This window comes from Phaenicophaeus curvirostris, chromosome 1 (genome assembly GCF_032191515.1).
Source record: "Phaenicophaeus curvirostris isolate KB17595 chromosome 1, BPBGC_Pcur_1.0, whole genome shotgun sequence".
Classification (NCBI taxonomy): Eukaryota; Metazoa; Chordata; class Aves; order Cuculiformes; family Cuculidae; genus Phaenicophaeus; species Phaenicophaeus curvirostris.
This window is the reverse complement of record NC_091392.1, coordinates 127,103,294-127,119,829: the sequence shown is the minus strand read 5'-3', so window position 1 is coordinate 127,119,829 and position 16,536 is coordinate 127,103,294. Positions and strand designations below refer to the sequence as shown.

The 16,536-nt window shown below is 40.8% G+C and overlaps 1 protein-coding gene across 4 annotated transcripts in view; it reads left to right on the top strand.

Annotated features, from left to right (window-relative positions):
- The window catches only part of CNKSR2 (connector enhancer of kinase suppressor of Ras 2), a 214,623-nt gene that overhangs the window by 191,062 nt on the left and 7,025 nt on the right, over nucleotides 1–16,536 (top strand). Inside the window, exon 21 of one of the 4 annotated variants that reach the window (XM_069873878.1) lies at nucleotides 8,006–10,214. The exons of the other annotated variants lie outside the window; for them this stretch is intronic. Within the exon in view, the coding sequence (XP_069729979.1) occupies nucleotides 8,006–8,010 (5 nt within the window). The 3' untranslated portion in view covers nucleotides 8,011–10,214. Of the gene's footprint in view, nucleotides 1–8,005; nucleotides 10,215–16,536 lie in introns of those variants that run through there. 4 annotated transcript variants of the gene reach the window in all.

Genomic DNA, 16,536 nt, shown 5'->3' with positions numbered 1-16,536 from the left:
CTTGTTTATAAGGATTACCAAGTCTTGAAGGGTCCTAAATGTTGTCATACCTTGCAGGAAAAACCTTTCACACCACGACTAATCCTAGCTGCCCATATCTCTACCCTCCTCAGTACTCCTTTTTGAGATGAGAAGGCCAGAGCAGTATACGACCTTAAAGATGTGACACGTAGGGATTTACACTATCTTTTTTTTTTCTTCTGCTTTATCTCTGCTATTTTCTGTACTTATTTGGAAGTAGAAGCCAGACTTCCCGCGTTCTTTGGGTTTTGTGGAAGCTGATTAGATGTTTTTAACAAATACTCTGTAATCGTGGCTTTGCAATCTAAGAAGAGAACTAATGGGAACTGTTTGGTATAAGATGGTTCTTCCTTATGGGGGGAAAAAAATAAGTGTAGTTTTTATGTCAGTGGGCATGAAAAGGCTGTGTAATGCTTGTTCACATGCAAGGCTGCAGAGGAGAAGGAAACTAAAAAAGACAATTTAGTTACCAAAAGAAATCAGTGGAAAACGTGGCTAACTGAGCAACTTGAGGAATCAGTGAGGAGAGAGTTTGCTGTAGTGGGAGAAGTACAGATCTCAGTTGTATGATATTGAGTGTTTTTCAGGCTATAGGGATGTTGGTATGTTCTCTGTTTAGTAAAGGTATTTAGATGAAACACATTTAAGCAAGCTGAAGCAGGAGTGAGTATTGAATTGCTGGGAGTATTTCCACTGCTGAGCAGTTCTGGGTCATGCTAGAGTTTGCCCAGGGGAGAAGTGACCATGCACATAACTGGTCAGACAAAATATTTGGATAGCAGAAACCTCTCAAGACAAGTTTCCTTTGGCTGGCCTCTGAGGGGATGGTCCTCTTCCCTGGTGGTTTCCAAGGGCAGCCATTTTTGTAGGTAACACTACCCCCAGCATCAGAGGGCATTTTGGTCTGTTCCTCCCAATCCTTTTGCAGAGCAGGATTCCGTTGCAGACAACAGCCACCAGTTGCGGTGACAGTAAGGGACATCCTCTTGGAATCTCTTGATACCCTTTCTGCTGCCCTTGGCAGGACCAAGGTCTGAGTGCCTGACAGCTCAGGGCACAACTGGAGGTTGCTGTAGGGCAGGCTTTGCCCTCATGCAAATGCTCAGACCAAAGGGGTCTTTTAATGCTAATTATGTCTGAAGTGCATCCCCCACATCCTGGAATATTGCTATGGCAACGCTGAGGTAAAGTGGCATTGGTAGAGCCATTGTAGGGGCTTTGCTCTGCCTGCTGGATTCAGCTCCCTCGCTCTGGCCGTAATTCTCAGTCACCGAAGAGATGGGCTCAGCCTACCCAACCATCCTATCGTGCCAGCAGTACCTTTGCTACCCAGCTGCTCCTGGAGCTGGGATAGTCCTTTGGGAAAGGGCTGTCCCTGCTTTCATCAGTCTTCTTTTTTCCTCAATACAGTTAATTTCAAGGAAACTAAAGAGATTTTTTTTTCCCTGCTTGCATTCTCCTGAAAAAGAAGAACACCTTTGAAATCTCAAAAGATTTGAGAATTGCCTGTCTCCAGCAGAACTCTGATGGTTCATGCTAGTGGAGGAGCTTGAGCTGCTGTAGGAAAAGGGAAGTTGGTACGTGGGTGCCAACATGACTGTGCTGATGGGCCTTGTGCAGTGCTCCGTCACCCCGGAAAGGCAGCAGTCTCCCCCACGCTTGCAAGTATTGCCCTCAGCCCTCCAGATGGGGTGCTGAGGCACAAGTAGGGCTTTGCTCTCCCACACTGGGAAAAGGAGTCAGACATGCAGGAGAAGAGAACAAGTGCCCAAATTGGATATTGATGTTGTAATCTATTCAGTGCAGGATTATTTCTTCTCTGAAAAAATACTGTCATATAGAAGCTGCACCTCATCAAACACAATGTGCGACAGAAGTATTTTTATGTTTTGGACATGCTTAGGGATGAATTAGGCAGGAGGAGGCTGATGAGAAGCAATGAATTTTCACACTGATGTCTTTGTACCTTTGTACAAAGGTCATCGAGGGTAAAAACCTGTGGAATCAGTGGAAGTGATTACTGGTAGAGCAGGAGTTGATGGAATTGTAGGAATAACTCCTTCCTGGTTATCCTGAGTACGTCAAGAACTTCATCAGGATCTTCCCTTAAAAACTACACATCCTCTCTTGCCAAGGTATTTAGTGGGTTTCTGGATTTCAGAGGAAGGCTAAGGGCTTCTCCGGGACTGGGCATCATGTGGTTGTGAAACCATGACATGTCATCCTTAAGCTTTGTCTAGGCTTCCTAACCAATCTGACAAATGCCTGTTGTCATACCTTCCCATGAACAGTGGCCTTCTGATTTTGTGGATGAGAAGCTTGAACACATAACATAATATAACCAAAAACTTCTCTGATGAGTTTGTTGCTTTTTTCACCTTCTACATTGTTTATAGAAGTACTTTTTTATCAGGCTTGAAGAGATACTACCCAATTAAACAGATCCTATTCACTCTAGCATGTTTAGGGATTTGAAATAACTTAAAATTTGTTATTTGTTGCTATCTTTTAAGTTGAAATACACAGGAGAACTTCTGACATTTTCAGCCTTTGACTCCTGTAAGAGGAGCCTTCAGCCTAATGAAATCCCTGTGCAACTCTGATTTTCTTTTATGACACTGGTGAGGACATTGTTTGGCTGATGATAGGCTTAAGATATACTTTTTAGGGAAAAATTGGAGCACCTCTGAAAAGACCTCCTGTATGTTAAAAATATAAAAGCAATTAAAAGCAAAAATTGTAGTGATGCTTGACTTGCCAGAAGGATATCTTACATAAAACCTTTCAGTTCAAGCTTTTTATGTAAAGGTAATTATTATCATAAAAAATAAAAGTGAAATTCACCAGATGAGAATATTTACTTTCAATATCCACCAGGTGTGAAACATTTTATCATTAAATCTTCATTTTATATTCCCAAGCTGGTAATGAATTCACTGAAGCAAAACAAGGAGCTCACAGCTGTATTGCTCTGATGGGCTTTCAGGCCACTGTTTACATCTGAGAAAGCCACTGAATTGTTGTTTTAAAACAGGAAAGGCAATTTCTGCCTTATTTTTAGGGAAACCAAATTAATTAGAAGCAAGGTTTCTAAAAGCAGTTTCTTTATATGCTAATTTTGTGCAGTGTGTTTGAGTTTGATGATCTGAGAGAGGGGGTTTAGGTCTGATAGCGTTTGTGTTGCTAAATATGGTCCTCCTCGAGCCTGGAAGAGACCTGACCTAATGAAAAATAGAGTTGGAGCAGAACAATATAACTTGCCTGGGAACAGTCAAGGCAAATTGACAGATCAAATACAACGCTAGTACATAAGGAGAGAGAAGGGGATACCTTTCTTATTCATAGCACAGCCAGCCAGAGGGTGTTACCAATACTTCACATGATGGCCTCGCCAGATGAGAACAACATAGTCCATGTTTTGTGCATGTGCTTCTCAACTGAACTCCCAATTTGATTAAAATATCTCAACAGAAGCAATAATAATAATAATCTGCCCTCCTAGCTTTTCTTAAGAGGTTGGGTTTTCATATCATTCATGTTGGATGTTTTATCAAAATCTGCTGAAGAGCCTCAGCAGCACAGGACATGAAGAAGATGATGTTTTTTTGCTCAGTTTGTTCATTTTGCCTTAACTGTGTGGGCTGATATCAATCACTCTAATTTCCCCATGCCTTTTTCTCATGGAGCTGAGCACAGCACTTGTAGAGGAGCAGATACTGGAGGTTATATGTGGTCTGACACCACCATCTGTCCTTCCCATCCCTCTCCCTCACTGTGGTGCTTTCTCATATAACATTTGTGCACTTGGTGTTCCTTTCTTTAGCCCTGTGTGGACATAAGGGACACTAAAGCATATAGTGTGACGTTGGAAAAGCCAGAACTTGGTATTTGAAGATAGCATATTCCTGTATTATGCTTGTTTGATTTCGTGCCTTTTACTTAGTCTCCAGAGGAGTGATTCCTTCTACCTCTTCCATATCTGACTAGCTTCTTACATAATAATTTGCAGGGATGCTGCTCTGGAGTATAGTGTTGGAGGCTGCACTGTATGTGTCATCAAAACCCTCTGTAATCAGGCAGACTCATTGCCAGCCCCTATACCAGCTCCTTTCCATCTCTACGTGGCATCTGTCTGAGGCTTGAGCAGTCCTGAAGGTATTATTAGTTGTCACTGAGCAATGGACAATGAGTAGATTGGCCCGCATTCCTCCCAAGGACTCTCATGTTGCATAGTGTTGAGCCATTTCCCTAGTTGGAGGAAAAACGTGTCTGCCACTAGACTTAGGACAGAAGCAGTCAGGTAACAGTTTCTGATACATGGGGAGGGATTTCTTTTCTCAGGTTTTCGCCTTCATTCTTGTTCCAGGGGAATAATATGTAACTAGACATGTTTCATTATTGGACTAGATAATAAATAAGAGCTTCTAGTTAAAGTTCTTCTGTATCTCATACATATAGAGACAGATGTGGAAGTGTGTACGCAAAACAGGATACGAATAAAGGAAAGGATAGAGATTAAAAAAAGCAGCTTCAGTTTGGTCATTGTCACTATAGATGAGAAGTCTGAAATTCTCTTTTCTAAAACTTCAGTACTTATTTCAAAAGTATTATTCAACCTAACCTTTCTCTGAAAAGCAAACTTACCATAAACATACCATTTAATAATCAGGCATCTGGTAGTCTGTTTAGGCAAAATAGGTGATGTGAACATTCATAAGAAAGTGTACTCTCAAATGGCACTGGTAAAATGTTATGGATTTTATTTAAAAGCACATCAGAATGAAACCCCTAATGTAGATTATCTCTTATTAGTGATTGTTGGTGTGCCTTCATTGTTCATAAATAGGTCTCAAAGAGAAAAAGAAAGAGTTGATTCACCTTCCATGCCCCTTTCCTTATGCAGGACTTCTTGCATGAAAACCATTTTGAGACCTTACTGATTGTGAGTCTCAAATATTTCTCTTTCTCCTCCCTTTTGCTTACATTTTTATTGGGTCCTGAGATAGGGTGGCATGCCCAGGAAGGCCTGCAGAGCATCCCTTTGTTCTTGCTAGGTGGGTTGCTCTCTGCCCTGATACATTCTGTCTCCACCGCTTTCAATGGGAAAAGTACCTCCTATTGCTACATGTTGGTTTGGACATAAGATTCTTCACATCTTACGTGGCCATGTTGGCTGAAGAAATAGGCAATGATTTATAGCAAGCAGTTTTGTTTCTGTAACCTCTCTGAGGAAGTCCTTTGCCATAAAGCCCTTCTCATAATGCAGATATAATTAGGTTCATAAAGGCAGTAAGTCCACTTTATTATTATCATAGGGTTGCATTCATTTTTTTGAATGTGAGTGGCAGTTGGTTTAGTTTTCAAAATGTTTGCAAGTCTCTTGAGTTGCCTAAGTTGTCAAAAAGTATCCATCCCAAAGCACATTGCTTGTTCTTTGTTATTTGTATCTGTTCTCCATTAAAACAAATATTAAAAAAGCCCTTATCTAGAAAGGGAACTGCATGCTGGAGATTTTTTACATAAATCACTTTGCTAATGCTAGCAATACAGAAAGAAAAATATGGGATTTATCATGACAAGGAAAAAGAATTTTACTACGAACAAACAGAATGTCTAAACTAACGGAAATCTACACTAACAGGAAATATTGTACAGTTAGTTACTATCAGTGAGAGTGATATAGTAAAATAATGAGGCAATCTATTTAGAAAAGCTCCCCAAGTGCCTGTTAATTATATTCACCTTCAGATAAATAGGACAGTGTATGCTACCACTTATTTTAAGAGGTCCTAATGAAAGGCTGTTCATGCACATTGTGACTAATCCAAACTGGGACAGCAAAGTATTACCAGTGTTTGATGATAGGCCTGTAATGGTGTCAACAACATTACTGAATAGCTCTTTCAAAACTATGTCTTATTAGCAGGGGTTTTTCAGAAATAGTCATCTTCTAATGCAACATTTAGTTGGGTTTCAGGTGCATAAAAAAGGCCTGTCCCACCATCTGTTGAAGGTAGAACAGCGCTTCCACAAACATGGAGGGGATGTCCCAGCCAGCCTCGGCAAAGTGTGTGAAAGAGCCGAGTGTAGACATTTGCTAGGTAACAAATACCTTAACTTCAATAACTCTCCTTTATTTCATAGCCACCTTGTTTCACCCAAAAAGGAAAGTTTCTTTTGCCAAAGCTTCACCTTTGAAACCAAACTTCCATAGTTTCTAGAGATAAAGTTATATGAACAACATCCATGAGACAACAGGATCCCCTGAAGCTGCAGAAGTGATACATATGAGGCAGCAGTATCCTCTTTTGCTTATTGCCTTTTTCCAAACAAATCCAAGGCTCTTATTTTAAATGCTGTGACATGATGAAATATAAAAAGTATTCCCTCTTGCAGTCTACTGAAGTCTCCCTTCCCTCAGTCCCATGAGTCATGAAATGTGCTGGTTGGCCTTTTGTTTGTTACGGGTTTGGTTTTGGGGGTGGTTGGTTTGTTTCTTTTTTTTTTTTAATTTTGGTTGTTGAATCAAATGTTCCTAATTTTAAACAATAAGTTGTGTAAAAGTTTCTCCCAGCTGCTATACTTAGGATTTAGTTATATAAACTGTTTTCCTCTCCCTTCATCTTCCTCCTCTTCCTGTTGACGCACAGAGTTCCTGGGAAGTCTTATCAGTGGAGGAGAGGCTGAACTTGGTTTGAGTTCCATGTAGCATTGCTCACCCTCTGCCTCTCTGGAAACTTGTTTTACAATTGCTGCCGTGAGTGGAGTAAATGGCACTGATGTTTCCATCTGGAATTCTTTCCATCTTGTGCCTTTCTTTCCTGCTTTCTCAGACATTTTGTGATATGCTCAAGAGTAAAAATGGCAGTTCGTGATATTTTACTTCCTTTTTCATTCTGTATTTGGGGGGAAAAAGTAGAATAATGTTTAACAAGGGACAAACAAGTCTCACTAGTTAAATTGGATTGAATTTGTACATCTTTATATTCTGCACAGTTGAACTCTTTCCCATAGTGTTTTTTTAACAGCAAAACACCCCCAGCTTTTCGTATCTGGCATCTAAAACCGCAATGGATTTCAAGATTAATTGAAAGTTTCATTTTTTGTTACAAGTAAGTGTAGTAGGCAGTAGAATAGGGTATGTACTGAGCAGCTGGGTTTTTGAAACTGCCGTGTGTGCAGAGCCTGAACACCCACAACAGAAACTCTAAACAACTTAGCTGTATGCCATTTATTCCACCTCTTTCTTTATCTTTTCTTTGCTAACACGGGTCCACAAAGATTCTCGAGTTCACAAGCACTAGCTTTCGGATGTATGTAATGTCAGTGTGGTTTCACATGATTTCCTAGCTCCGTATCTTATCCTTCACCCAAGATCGCACAATTCTGGATGGTCAGCTAGGATAACAAAAGGAGCCAGATTGTTTTGTGCCACCTCTTTTCGATTTCATCCATAAGTTGCTGGCAGGATATTTTTCTGTTTGTAGCACGTTTGGTGGATATGGGGCACATTCTTTGCTTTCTTTCTCCTCATTCATGTGACCCTTTTTCAGTGCTTCCAAATGAGCTAATGTCTTTTCAACATAGAGAAAACCAACCCAAGTTGGTTAGGATGTATATTGCTCTCTTGTTTTATTTGTGTTGTTTGTTTTCATTTTGTAGTTGGTCTTCGTTCTGTTCTTTATTTTTTTTTAAAGCATATCCACAAAGAGAGAACATATAACTTTCTGCACTAAATACCTATTTTGCATTAGGGGTGGATATTTTAATGGAGCAAGGTGTAACAGCAGAACAGTGCCATGTCTCTGTCCTCCTGAGCATAGCTGCATGCAGATGAGAAAAGCTCTGTAGTGCTGCAACTGTTTGCCAGATTTGCTATTTGCTCTTGTTTGCATGATAGTATTTCTAATATACTAATATGATATGGTACTAATGGCACATCACAGTTCTTTCAACATATTGTATCACTGCTTTATCATATTAGGCTAATACACTGCGAGAGTTGATAGCACCTCTCCATGTCAAATGGGATCCACTTCTCTTGGCACTGAACCGATTGGACTCAAAGGTTGATAAACTTATCATTAGAGAATTGGCACGACGGAGACTCAACTTCAGCCTCTTGCAAGCAACCTAATGGCCTCCGTTCAGAAAGTCAGTTCTTCTTGAATAACTTTGATGTTTATAACAGAGAACAGACCTGTTAAAGCATAGACAACCACATGCCTGGATATGAGGCCTCCAGGAAGGTGTCAAAGGGCATGGCCAGTCTTTTGAAGAATGCACCCTTTCCACAATGGGACTAGGCACAAAGTCAGATCCAGTCTACATGGAGCACATTTGCAGAAAATACTGCCCCCTGCATGGGAGAACGGAAGGGGAAGAGGGTCTTGACAGGGGAAGGGCTTTGATGTCACTCAGTTTTGTTCTGCAGACCTGGAGGAATTAAAGAGGGATTCAGCCATGGTAACTGTTAAATCCTGTTGCTTGTACTGAACTCCAGTGAACCCATTCAGGCCAACCAGACAGAGTCATATCTTTTAAGTGTGCTTCACATTAGTGAAGAAAGTCACCTTACTGTGTCATGCTAAACTAAGCGTATTCTGTCAAGTGGAGGTATGTACAGACCTTTCGGAGATTTCCATTTATCTAATGCTTTGTAATGCACTATCAGAGGGTACACTGGCACTCGTTTGGATGATGACGGAGAAGATACCTCACACTGAGATTTATTAGACTGCAGATAAACTCTTCAGTTCCTCTTTATCTTCTAGAACTTAAACATGTGAGTGATTCTGCCTGGCCAAGCAGGCACTAAGTATTCTCTGTATAACACTCAGACTCCAGAGGGCTGTTTTGGGGCCAGTATTTGTCTGGATGTCACTCTAAGTAGATTCAGATATTGTATTTATCATTCTGTTCCGAGTCCCCTAAGGGTTGATGTTTGCCTCTATCTCTGTGGTTAGAATGTGGATTTTACTTAATATATTTGGCTAAGGGTGTATTGTAATAATGTTAATGCTAATTACTTGATATTTCATACTATCTTATGGGGAGATACTTTTAAAAAATGTATTTTGAAATGTTTTCTTTCTGTTTGCTCAATGTATGGTATTGCATTATGTTAATACCAATAAAATTATATAGAGAGAGATATATATTTCCCTTTTATAAGAAAGTAAATTATGCTTTTTTGCCTCACAAACAGGAAATGTGCAGTGAATAAAATTACATCATTCTGCCTTACAGCAGGTGACAAAGCTTATAATAGTTTTAATATTCTTTTTTCAAAAATAAAAAGTATAGTATGACATAAACTAGTTGGAAATTCATCAAAATGCATGTTTTGTGTTTCTGCTCAATGGGACTGTCACAAATCAGCCTAAATATTTAGCAGTGTTGTTTTGGCATCTTTAATTTTATCCAATCAAAAAACATACATTTTATTGCTATTATTGATTACAAAACTGTGCTGTCATAAATTTTTGCCTGTTGGCCAAATAGACAAACCCACTGAGTTTTTATGACTCTCTTGTCTGTAGAAATTGATTTTAAAATTTAATTCAGTGCTCTTTCCAACACTTGGCAAAGGCGGAATTTATTTTTTATATAAGGTTGCCTTTGAAGTACCTGCCTCTGCCAGGACAAATAAATCACTGCTAAGTACATAAAGATTGTGCAACCTGAAGGATATGCCGTTACAGCCTTGTGGGAATGGCCTGCAACCCCAGCCAGTCCTTTACATTCTGTCATTAAATTCCATAATTAGTTAGAGGTGAAATGTTTTGGAAATGAATTAGAGAAGCAGAAGCAAAGATGTGGCTCTAAAATGTCCTTTGGCTGCCATTTGGGGTTACGCTGATGGCTTACTTGCTGCTCGTAGCCATAAGCCAACATATATCTGTGCTAATATTAATTAGATCGTCTTCAGCTTCCTCTCTTTCTTTTCCCTGCCCTTTCTAACATATTGTATTGAGTATCTTTGTTTTGCAGAGGCATTCAGAAGGGCTGTAATTAGCAGTCCCCGGCATTTAATTGCATACACATTTGTTAAATATTTTTCTGTATGCCTTAAAATAAAGTATAGAAAATGGCAGTAAATGTTTCTTTAATGAAGGAATTTGATTTATTCATGAAGTCAGGACTATTTGAAGGTGTTATTTCGGGCTTAATAAAGGAAACAAGCCAGCAAATTTTCAGTTTTGCCTTTGCGTAACCATTTTCTGTCAGGGCTGATGTTCTTTTCCTTTCTCTTGTTTCTTTTGTGTGCGAACACATTCTGCCCAAAGGATGGGGAATGGACCTTGCCTCTGTGACAACTATCATGCCAGTTTTGAGAGAAAGCTTTATGTTAAGGTGCATACATGTTCACAAGTTCATTGTGACATCTGATGACATGAATAATGTCTATAAAAGCTGCACGGTATTGCATTTCTTTCTTCACAGTAATAGTTTTTGTTGTCAAAAGTAATTTGAACTCTGTGCGGTGCTTATAGACTATGGTGGTGAGATGGGCATTCAGCAGCTGACAGGGGGCGCTTAATATTTGACAGCATTGTGCCCTACAAAAACAACATTCAAATCAGGGTGCAGATTAATTAGTCTTGGATCTAATCAGTGCAACTATCATGACATGTGCAATTATAAATCCAATAATAAATCTGAATATCTGAATAAATATGACACCTTCTGCGATAACATTTTCAGAAGTGTTTCAGACCCCTTTCCTAAATGCCTCTGGAGGCGCTTCCCCCACAGACCGCAGTGCAATGCAGAGGTAACTAAGCGAGCTATGCAATTATTCTGGCTCCCACCCACGCTAATTTGCCACTTTTCGTGTTAAAAGTAGGATTGTAAATTCCTAAGTGATGTAAGTGCTTTCAAAAATTTCGCTCTTTGTGTCACATTTTCAGGTAAATAAGCAAACTTGGGATGTGGCCTGAATTAGAGTTCATTTTCTTGGTGGATGTTGCTCACCAGCAATACATACCCCTTCCTTTCAGGCTTGTTTTCAGGTACCAAGCCCTTAAACCTTGACAGGCATCACTGTTGTGCAAGCCAAGCGTGACTGTGGCTTGGTTCTGACTGGTGAGTAATGTCGCTGGGTCCATATCAGTTGTCACTTAACCTTTCACAAGTTCATGTGCTGTAACAGCTTAGCTGTTAAAAAATATTTTCCGGAAGGAGTAATTGCTTCCATGTATTGCTTGTGAGATGTATCTGTAGGGACCTTCTCATCCTGTTCAAAAGTCACAGCATCCCCAGACATACAGCATTTACCCAGTTTGCTTCAGCTCCTGGCTGGTTTTCATTGTTTCTGAACTGCAAGGACTAAGGGGAAGTGTATCTTCAAAATGTAGTTGCTCTATTTCACCTCAATGTTTATAGCTTGTAGTAAAATTAACCACTTATATCAATGTGTGGCACAGAAAAATGTCAGGATTGTGTTAAAATTCTCCCAAAGAGTCACTAAAATCTATTTGGCAGATAAAGGTTAAACTGATGCTTTCATTAATGAGTACAGTACTATGTTCACATACCAAAGGATGCAATTATAATGCTGATGCCAAAATAGTCTGCCATTGATCAGAGTTCCCTGTTACCTTATGAAGCTTTAGAGTTATTTCATCTTCATTCTTATGCTGTCTCTGAAATCACAGCCCACCTATATAACCTCATGAAACAGCAAGGCTGGGAGCAAATGAGGAGCTTCTACTGATGCTCATTCAAGGTGTGTAAGAGCAGCACGAACAGTGTGAGCTAATTATTCCCTGTGTCTGTGTTTTCCTTTCTCACTAACATATTAACACATTTGCTGGCACCTGTACTTGATTGCTAAGTGGATGTTGAAAATGCCTAAATGTTGCTGTTGGCACAACAATGCTGGTCTGCAGCATTGAGGATTGATTTTTTTTTTATAATGCCAAATTTAGTGTCAGCTGTTTTTAATAAGCAATTCCAGTTGCATGGAAAACTGAGGAGAAGTAACTCCTGTGGGCATGAGACTTCTAGTAAGACCAGCTCAAGCATCCCATGGAGGTTAGACATACTTCAGCCTGCCGGCTCACAAACTGCAGTCTGAAAGAACTGAAAGCCCACAAGGCCATGACAGGGTATAGGCGTTTCTCATTCAGATATCACCAGAAAGGTGACCTCAGAGGAAAAGAGATTTACAGAGATCTGCTGATTCAAAAAGAAAACCATTAGTGTCATAAATAGTTCACAAGAAGAAGTAAACCCTTGGTGCCGCAGCAAGGTTTAACATCTCTCAGGCGTTACAGAGGCTAGGGTCAGATCTTTTAAAGGTGGTTATGGTACATAAATGCTTCTGATTGAACTTGTTTGTAGAGGAAAATGCTTGAAATACCTTTGGAAATCTGTCCTGTGAGAGATAAGTTTTCCACTTTCCTGCACAGTTCACTTTATTTCAAGAAACCGGTTTATGCTCATGCATGTGAGAGGAGAGGCAGCCTCATGCCATCAGGTGGAAACATCCAGCATATTGCAGAGCTCTGTTGTGTTGATGCTATAGTGAACACCCTCTCTAGGGAATGTCTCTTCTGCCTGCAGGTTTACGTATTAGGATAGAAAGAAAACTGTGTACAATTATCTGGTAACCCAAAAATACTTCCTCTTTAGAGGAAACAATGGTATAAAATGCAAATTTAATACTCATTCTCTAGTCCTTCAGCGACTAATGTTTTGCTAAACGCCTATATCAAAGCTTGTTTTTAAACATTGTTTCTGCTTTCTTTGACTCAACAATTTGGGGGTAAATCCTTCACTTTCAGGTACACAGAGTCAGAAAGAGTAGAGGATTACACAGATCAGAAAAGGGCAGGCAAAGGGAAGGAATAACAGAGAGAAGGGTTGCAAAGGCCAGGTGCTCCACAAGAATCCTCAAGCTTTTCTTAAGCTTGCTTAAACTTCTTTTCACTCATGGAGAGCTCTCATTAATATATACGTGTGTATGCATGCATCTATAGATGCACAGACATACTTGCATGCCCAGTCAGGCCTTGATTTTGCCATAATATGGTGTAGCAGATTACACAGGTTTCTATTTATGCCTTATCAGGGAAATCTGCTTCTTATTATCCAGAGCATCCATGTCGACCTGAACTGCATCTTATTGCACTTCCTGCCTGTTGTACCATGCCAGGCTTAAACACTGTGTTGTTTCTTCTTTTTCTTAGTAATCAGAAATGTGGCTTGCAGCATTCTTCTGCTGGGAGCTGATTTTCTGTGTCACTGTGTGTCCCTTGTACCTGTGCAGGGGTGACCTCATACACAGCACACAGCTGTGCAGACACCATCTCCTTGTAAAACTATCTTTCTTTGGTTTCGCTCCCTCTTTCCTTTTAGCTTATAGTCTGGAAAGAAAAGGAAATACCTAGCTTAGTCTGCCTGCTGTTTACCCAAATAGTGTTAGAAATAACTGTAATTCCTATTTCTTTGCATCATAAGCAATTGGATATGCCTTTCATCTTGGGCAGTTTGGATTGTAATGAGTAACATAAAACAGCAGCAAAGATGGATTTAAGCCTTGCCCTGAGAAACCAACAACTACTTCTTTGGAGGATTTGTCCTCTCTCCTCCTCTCCAACACAGCTAAAACCCACATCCACTCTCCTTCCTAACTTTTGCTTTCCCATTTTAACTATAAGGAGGTCCCTTCTGTCTTTTTGCTAACAGGAGGTTACAAACCCAGCCAAGGCTGTTGGACACAGTGGCTGCATTACATCCCCTGCCTGCCTGTTAGCACCCTTGGGCTGGCAGATGACCTGAACTGGGGCTTGAGGCCATGCCACAGGAGGCCTCCCCTCCTCAAGGGATCGGGAGGCATCTGTCTGCCACACTGCCTATTAGTGAAACTATTGCACGATCAGGAGGGTTTTGATAGACCTGTTAGTTAGACAGGGCACAGCCGACATGCTTGGGCATGGGAAGACTCCAAAATGCTTTGTTGGTCCTGGGATTATATCACTTATTAGTTAGCTTGTGGCAGACAAGCTTCTCTGTTCCCAGCATAGATGCATCAGAGTCTAGAAGGCAAAGGAAAAAAAAAAAAAAAGCCTGCAACCCAGAGATTTGTGCATCAGGGTGTGTTTTGTTTGGCTTGAGACCATTTCTGGTGGAGCATTTAGTGACACTCGCAGAAAGTCTCTGGGAGGCTCTAGGTAGATGCCTCCCCTGTGCAATAGGTGAAGCAGAGAGGTGTAACTCTCAAACTGGAAGCAATCTTTGGGATTTTTAGCTGGGGGGGGTGGGGGAGACATGCCATATGGCAGATGTTTAGTAATGTCATTTTATCTAACAAAATTGCCTCCTTAAGCTCCTGAGAAAGCTGATCTGAGCTGGTTCCTCTGCCAGAGAGAGTGAGATCACCAAAAGGAATGAAAATAGGAATTTAAATTTCAGTGGAACGGGGGATTTCAGTCTGACTGTGCCCTGTTCACACTCTTTACAGCAGCTTGGCTTTCTCAGGATTTTTAAAGGGTGGTAATTTTTTTCAAATGTAGGGCTAATTGCAAGTAGGGGAGTGGGCGTGCGTGAGAGGAGATGCATGGTGTAGGAAAGCATGCCACTAAGCCTTAAAGGTAGCAGATAGCAAAGAGGATAGCAGGAAAATAGAGAATGCTATCAGGGTGGTTGCAACGTCCATCAGTCAGGATGAAAAGTCTAAAGATAATGGGATGAGCCTGTGGTGGTAGGAGGCAGTGGGAAAGCAGGAAAGGGCCTCAGAGGAGAGCTTGGGTGACAAAATTTATGATTAACTGTGTTGTACTATCCTTGCAGGAGCAGCTAAGTGCACTCATAGCCTCAGGCACTGCACTGGTTCCTCTGATACCTCAATGAAAGAGGAAAACCATGCAAGCTTCTGGTGGCTTGAGCCACAAGAAAGTGTGAAAGGGAGCCACAGAAGCACTGGAATCTCCACTAAAAATTGCTATAGGTTATTCCATGTATTTAGAGAAAATTTATGAGAAATGTTTGCCTAGAGATTCTGCGTGTCTGGAGAGTAATGTGTTAGCCAGCTGGGTTGCAACGATGCCCTTCTGCATAGCCCTAACACAAGGACAGGCTGAGAGGGTTGGAGTTGTTCAGCTTGGAGAAGAGATGGCTCTGAGGAGACCTTACAACAACCTTCCAGTACCTGAATAGGCTACAAGAAAGCTGGGGAGGGACTGTTTACAAAGGCTTGTAGTGATAGGACTGGGGACAATGGGTATAAACGGGAGAGGGGCAGATTTAGACTAGATATATGGAAGAATTTCTTCATCATGAGGGTGGTGAGGCACTGGCACAGGTTGCCCCGGAGAAGTTGTGGATGCCCCATCCTTGGAGGTGTTCAAAACCAGGCTGGATGGGGCCTTGGACAGCCTGGTCTAGTAGGAGGTGTCCCTGCCCATGGCAGGGGGGTTGGAATTAGATGATCTTTAAGGTCCTGTCCATCCCAAACTATTCTATGATTCTGTGGATTCAGTACCATCTTCCTGAATCATCAGTTTACAGGAACCCATCATCTCTTGATCTATGTAAATGCCAATGTTAACTGGTTTTGTCTGGTCACTTTTCACTCAAGTGCCTGATGTTCTTAATTATTGCTCTTAGGATCTTGGTTTATGAGAGGGAAATAATAGAAAGATGAATAGCTCAAGGGAGCCAGGAGGTGGTAACACTTAGAACGTTATGTAGCTCAAGGCATGCTCTTTTCATCGACAACAGATGGCGCAACGTAAGAAATCCCACCTGTATCTCCTGAATCCCAACAACCCAAACCAACCCTGACCCGCTAGCCACAATCTCCAGCTCTCTTTCCTGAGAAAATGTAAAAGCAGGCACAAATATTTACTGCATTTTAAGAAATGAGGGCAAGGTACAAAAAGTTCAGAAACTCTTTTTTGTGGAAAACAGAATAATGAAAAATAATAACATGCTCTTTACTAGGCTGATGTATTTTTTATCTCCTGAATATAATGCAAATGTCTACACATTCCCTTGAAGACAAAGCAGAAGCTTTGTTGTTACAAAATTTAGTACCTTTGTATTATTGTATTTGGAAGATACGGTTCTGAATTTACATCCTGTGTACTGCAGACTTTATGCAGCTTCATTTCTGCTCTAAAGTTTAGAGAGCTGTTTGGGCTTGGGTGGGTCAGGGGACAAAATAATTGCATCAGAGAGGAGACTCTCCTTATTAACAGTACATAGAAACAACCACCTGACAGTGTATTCAGAGCAACGGGGGAGATGTGACCCATGACTCAGCAGCCAAGTGAGGGCGGAAAACAACCTAATGCACTGGCTGCTGTTCTGAGGTCATCTGCAAATCCCATTAGGCTGCATTTTCTGCTTAAACAAGGCATTACCTAAGGCCTTATTCTTCCGTAAGGAGAAAGCCCTGCTGTAATAGCACGACTCGCATACAGATCCACCAATTTGAAAAAAGAAAATATGCTTTAAGCTCAGCTGTATATCTAATCAAGTACCTCAGATGCTTTATGGTGCCAA